The sequence below is a fragment of the Morus notabilis genome, unplaced genomic scaffold (genome assembly GCF_000414095.1).
Source record: "Morus notabilis unplaced genomic scaffold, ASM41409v2 Scaffold73, whole genome shotgun sequence".
NCBI classification, from domain to species: Eukaryota; Viridiplantae; Streptophyta; class Magnoliopsida; order Rosales; family Moraceae; genus Morus; species Morus notabilis.
Window position 1 is genome coordinate 692,315 of NW_010358777.1, and position 6,052 is coordinate 698,366.

Genomic DNA, 6,052 nt, shown 5'->3' on the forward strand with positions numbered 1-6,052 from the left:
TTTTTTTTTTTTAAAAAAAAAAAAAAAAAAAAAAACAAACCACCACATGGTGTTTTTTTTGTTTTGTTTTGTTTTGTTTTGGTCGAAGCCTTAATTAACCATTATCCATGCATATCTATTCATGCATGCTTACCTCCACATCTCCGAGCAATTCCAGCCTCAACAAATGCCAAGTGTCTCGTGTCTCCGTTCTCTCTCCACGTGGCAACCGCTTTCTGATCAAGTCCACACCACGTGGCAAGAATCAATCGGGTCATTAGCTCTTCAGATCGGGATCTCCGCAAAAATCCATCGACCCCATATCAAATGTGGGTCCCAACTCACATTCAGGTATTATAATAATAATAACAATACTACATGTTCTTGAAGTAGTAGTGATCTTCCAACACTAAATACTCATTCCTAATTTCAAAAAAAAAAAAAAAAAAAAAGAGGCCGATCAATGCATCAAATTCCTCGGATCAACCCCATAATTTCACTAATCGATCATGAACAAGTAAAGCCGTGGCTAACCCTCTCTCTAGCCTTGTTCTTCTTCTGTCCAATATTCACTTTCTTTGCATTGTTCTGCCTCTTCTTCTCTCTCTTTTTTCTCCTCCCAACTCTCACCTTAATTCTGGCTCTAAAGCTCTTATTTCATGAACCCTTTAGAATTATTGACGTGAGAAGTGCAATATTAGGCACCAAATTCAATTTCCCTAGTGAACTGCAAAGCCTTATTAGTACACTTTGTACTGATATTGATGAAGAGAGGATAATCAATAATACTACTACTTTGGAACGACAATTAGAACATAATTCGAAGGAGAAGCAGGTTAATTTTGACTTGGATTCTACGGAGCTTCCGAGTTTCTCCGAAACCGACGACGATGATGAGAAAGGCGCGAAGGAGAGATCGACGGTCGAAGATGGAGAACAATCTCAGCAAATTCTGGTTCCGGAAACCGATGTCAAAAGGGAAGAATTTCGTGAACCATGGGTACGTATGTAATATAATATTGTATCTGCAATTTTGCTGTAAATTTTTCTTTTGGCTGGAAAATTTTTCACTTGTGTAAAAAGATTAAGGTTTAATTTACGCATAGTGATTAACAGACTTTATATGGGAGGGTTTAAATTATGATGCTTTTAGTTTTTATTTTAGAATTAGAATCATAATTATTCATATTTTGAGTCTAAAGTATAATCAGATATTTGAACCACTTAAAATTGAGAGCCTGATTTTAGAATTAGGGTAATTTATAATTTAAAACATCATATTAAAATTTAAAATTTAAATCAGAACTATCCCAATTAAATACGAATTTTAAGTGAGTTAAATCATAATAATTTTTTATTTTTTAAAAACAAACACTACTTTTGAATTAGAATCATAATTCTAAATTCAGAATTTTTACACTAAACAACACCTAAATTTGATTTGCACGAGAATAGTTTTGCATGTTGTCTCATGCAAATTAAAGTCGTTAATACACATATATATAAATTTTTCTCAGGGGCGGAGCTTTATAATATTGTTGGCCTCAATAATTTTGTTCTTTTGTATAATTTTTCCCTTAATTTTTCCTTTTGAAACTTTTTAATCATTATATATTTATATAATATCTTTATAAAAAATCAATTGGACCTTATATTTTTTTCTTTTTAAATATACTCCTATTCAAATTTAAAACCTCAAATAAAATAAAATTAACTAGCTAGGCTAATTTTTTACTCCCTAACTTTTCAAAAAAATAAATGAAAATAAAAAGAAATAGTTAATTGTTGTCTTGTAATTTTTATTCAACGTTTTCGTTTAATTTATGCTCTTCAAAAAAAAAAAAAAAAACAAAAATCAGACTTCCCCCCTGATTTCACAGGGATGTTATTGTTGAATAACAATTAACTTTTTGTTTCACTTGTATTAATATCACGTTTCCTTTATTCATTTCTTTTAATGCAGTTCAGTGACGTTTTGACATTCTGGAAAAGGATGGAGAAAGGAGAACTGGAAGAGGCATTAGGCCGGTAAAAGTTTCAACCTTTATTTAACCGTTTTTTAGGTATTTTTTTTTATTTTTTGTTTATAACGTGGAATCAAATCAGTGAATTTTGACCACTGAATTTAGTGATGCTAACAATTGGGGATTTTTGTATAAAATCAAAGCTTAAAGAGAATGAGCCCTATCCCTACTTAAGGAGAGGTGGGGGTCAGAATTCAAGATCAGATATTTCTTGTGAGGCCTTTTTCATACATGTTGCGCTCTAATTTAAGATAAAAAAAGGATAGAAATTCACTATAAATTTAAACAATCAAATGTTCAACAAAACAAATTAAATTCTAAACCTATGCAAACCAAATCTTAGTAGGTGAGAAAAGGTCTAATCATACATATTTACATATAAAATATATAATACATGAATATCGGGGCAGGTAGTGCTTACCCGAGCCCTGCCCTTTCACGGTTGGGGATAAGATTTTATCCGCATCCTTAGTTTCATCCCCAATTATTGTTCCCCTTCCTCGCCCTGTTCAGAACCATCATCCCTAGTATAAAGTCGACGCCAAATTCATAATTTGTTCGAGATAAGCTTATACACAATCATTACTTTAATAAAGGTCAGAGGGACCAAGGTCGAAAAGACTAGGGCCCGTTTAGTTCGTTGATTTGAGTTTTTAATTCGAGTTAAGATGTGATGTTATGTGAGAGCTTTTTACTGTAGTAAAAAAGTTAGATGTGACTGTTTCTTAGAGCTTTTTACTGTAGCAAAACTCGAATTCTAAACTCGAATCGGCGAAGTGAACGGGGCCTAAATTAGCCGAACTTTTGAAGAAAAATGCTTTCCGGCGGCGATCATGGTCTCTTCTGGACTAGTTGCTGGTGAGTGAGTTTTCGTAGTCTTTACATTTTTGCTCTCACTGGGGGAAGAAAAGCACAAAGAAAACAACCTTAATATAGAACTGTGCCGTGTCTCCTTTTTATTCTTGCCCATCTTGTTTCTATGATATGATATTGTGATATTCTTGCAAGGATCAGCCAATTTTGGATCGCGACACACTGAAGAGAAAGCGGTTTGCAACCAAAAAAGATGGATCTTCAGTACAGTACTCAAACTTTGGTGTAAGATTTATGTTTTTCTTTTAACTATGAGCTATGTTATGAAAACACTTGTCTTTGTCCTTGTATATATAGCTGAAGTTTACGTGATGGTCACGTAAAATATGGGTGTGATTACTTTTTCTTTTGTTGTTTTCTTTCTCTCTTTTTTTTTTTTTTTTTTGGGTTGGTAAATTGTACATTTGGTATTTTGGTTGAAAGAGAAAGATCTCGGAAGGCAAGTGGAAGGATTTATTTATAGTTTCAAGACACGCCTTTTTTAATAGACTTTTCATCGGACCTTGACCAACTATATATGCTTATACAATATGTGAGATTCTTTGAACCTCTTCCAAGTAGTGCTGGCACAAGTTTAAATCTAGGAAGTTTCTCGACTCTCGATATAGTGCTTATTTCTACTTTACCACCTTGAACCGTGTTGTGCACTTAAATTTATTAACAAAAAACAATGCTGAAAGGGACTGTGATTCCACCTTCTTCTGTTAGGGTGTGGTGTGGTGTTAAATATTTCTAAGTATTTCTTTTAAACAAAAAGGGGAAGTTGCCTCGCATGGAGGAGGGGGAGGGGAATGTATTGTGCATGGAGACGCAGGCATGTGGGATTGTTCTTACAGGGACAATAATGACGTCCTTTAAGATTTTATCATCTGCTACTTGATAATGTCGTCTGAGACAACACCGTATTTTTCTCAAAAGAAACTTAATTTTGTATTTTTTTTATATTGAAATATGAATTTAGTAGTCTGTATTTTTTTTTTATATCATACGGGTGGTTCTTTTTTTAAGACGTAACATGTCAAAAATGTCCTCTCATCAATTAAATAGAAATCAATAATCAATAACTTTTTAAAAAGATCTAAAAATTTTTAATACATTAAAAAATCAAAAATTACACAATAGAAAAAATTATTGTCTTTCCCAAAAATTAGATCGGAGAATCCTCTTCTCTTTCTTTTCTCAGATATGGGAAATTCAACCCCCGCGCCCTCTTTCATCCGTGCCGTTGGTGATGTGCCTCCCCTCAGTGTCTTGATTCCGTCGACTGAGGGATTTGAAATTCTCTGGCAGCAAATCCAAAACAGAGTCGTGCCTCCTCCTTCGTCTGGTGGTGGTGGACTCCAACGTGTCAATGAGATATTTTACGCACAAATAAAAAGTGAATTAAAAAGTTATTTAAAAATGTAATACTGTCACTAGGGTTGTTCACGGTATGGTCCGATCCAAAATCGTTAGGTTTCTAGACCAAGCTATTATTAACGGTTTCAAAAAATTTAAACTGGACCATACTATTTATAAGATGGAACCAGACCATTAGTAAACAATCCGATTCGGTCAAACTGCAGTTTGGATCGTTAGTCCTTTTTTTCTAAATTAAAATGTTAACAATAATATATATCACCCTTTAAAATTAGCATCTTAAAAGTTACAGACAATAATAATATGTAGTACAAAGTAAAAGTCCTTGATCTAATAATATTATAGTCATCTAAAAGGGTCACAATACTAACATGCAATCCAAATCAAAAGAAAGTCCATAACTAGTAGTATTACACTCATCCAAAACCAAGAGTTCACAGATAACAATAACATGCAATCCAAAATAAAAGTTCACAACAATTAATATTACAGTCATCCAAAGTCTAAATTTAAATAATACGTTTTTTTTTTTTTACTTTTTTAATATAAATCCTAATGTCCTGTTCGAATCGAATTGTTAGAAAAAAATTGCAAACTGAATCGGACTGTTAAGAAGTTGGTCTGGTTTGATTTTAAACCGCTTATTAACAATGCTAACGTAATAAAATTAGACCGACGATATGAAAACTACTAGTCCAATTTGAACCGACGATTTAAGCTAAACCGTGCACAATCCTAACTAGAATCCCATGTCATATGTCATGAGTAATATTTTTGCCACATCAGCAAAATTATGCATAGGCATTTTTGACGCCATTAAATTATTAAAAGTTAAATACAAGCGCCACAAAATGTGTAGATAATTTGAGTCACCTACACATGTGTATAATTGCCTATTTCTCTAACTTTTGTTATCCACACATTTAAAAAATTATTTGTGCAAAAAAAAAAAATAATAAGTTTTACCCACACATTTTTACCACGTCAACAATCCTATGTGGCAGGATTTTTGCCGCTATTGGAATTTTTTGGCACCACATATTTGCGCCAAAAAATGTGTAGGTAATTGAAGTTACCTACACATAAGTATATGTATGCAATAGTCTATCTTCGCACTTTTATTACCCACGCATTTAAAAAATTTTATGTGGGGGTAAAAATATACTTTATCCACACATTTATTCCACGTCAGCAATCCTATGTGGCCAGATTTTTACCGCTATTTTTATTTTTTTTACGGCAAATATGGTGCCAAAAAATGTGTAGGTAATTTTAGACTGCTACACATAAATATATCTAAGTAATACTCTATTTTCCCACCCTTTCATTACCCACACATTTAAAAATTTTTGTGTGGGTAAAAATATGCTTTACTCACACATTTTTGCCACGTAAGCAATCTACGTGGTGGGATTTTCACAGATTGAATTCTTTCAAAAATATGTAGGTAATTTTAGTCACCTACACATACATATGTGTAGGTAATATACTACTTTCCCACACTTTTATTACCTACAAACAAAAAAATTATGTGTGGGTAAAAGTAGAGTTTTACCCACACATTTCTGTATGAAAATAGAAATGAAAATGTTTTCATTTTTGTTTTGAAATTATTTCTGAAAATGTGTTTGGTAGTTTTATTCAGAGATTGATTTCAGTTTAAAAAAAAAAATTGAAACTGCGTTTGGTGGTTTAATTTTTAAAAACATGTAATAATATTTAAAATAATAATATATTAAATAAATAATATTATTAAATATAATATAATATAATAAATAAATAATATTATTAAATATATTAAATAAACGTGATTATAT

The 6,052-nt window shown here is 32.1% G+C and overlaps 1 protein-coding gene across 1 annotated transcript; it reads left to right on the forward strand.

Annotated features, from left to right (window-relative positions):
* Window positions 1-387: 387 nt before the first annotated feature.
* LOC21409142 lies at window positions 388-3,379 on the forward strand. Its single transcript, XM_024162555.1, has 3 exons — window positions 388-979; window positions 1,943-2,007; window positions 3,018-3,379. The coding sequence occupies exons 1-3, from the start codon at window positions 443-445 to the stop codon at window positions 3,040-3,042; spliced, it is 627 nt and encodes a 208-aa protein (XP_024018323.1). The 5' UTR covers window positions 388-442; the 3' UTR covers window positions 3,043-3,379.
* Window positions 3,380-6,052: the final 2,673 nt, after the last annotated feature.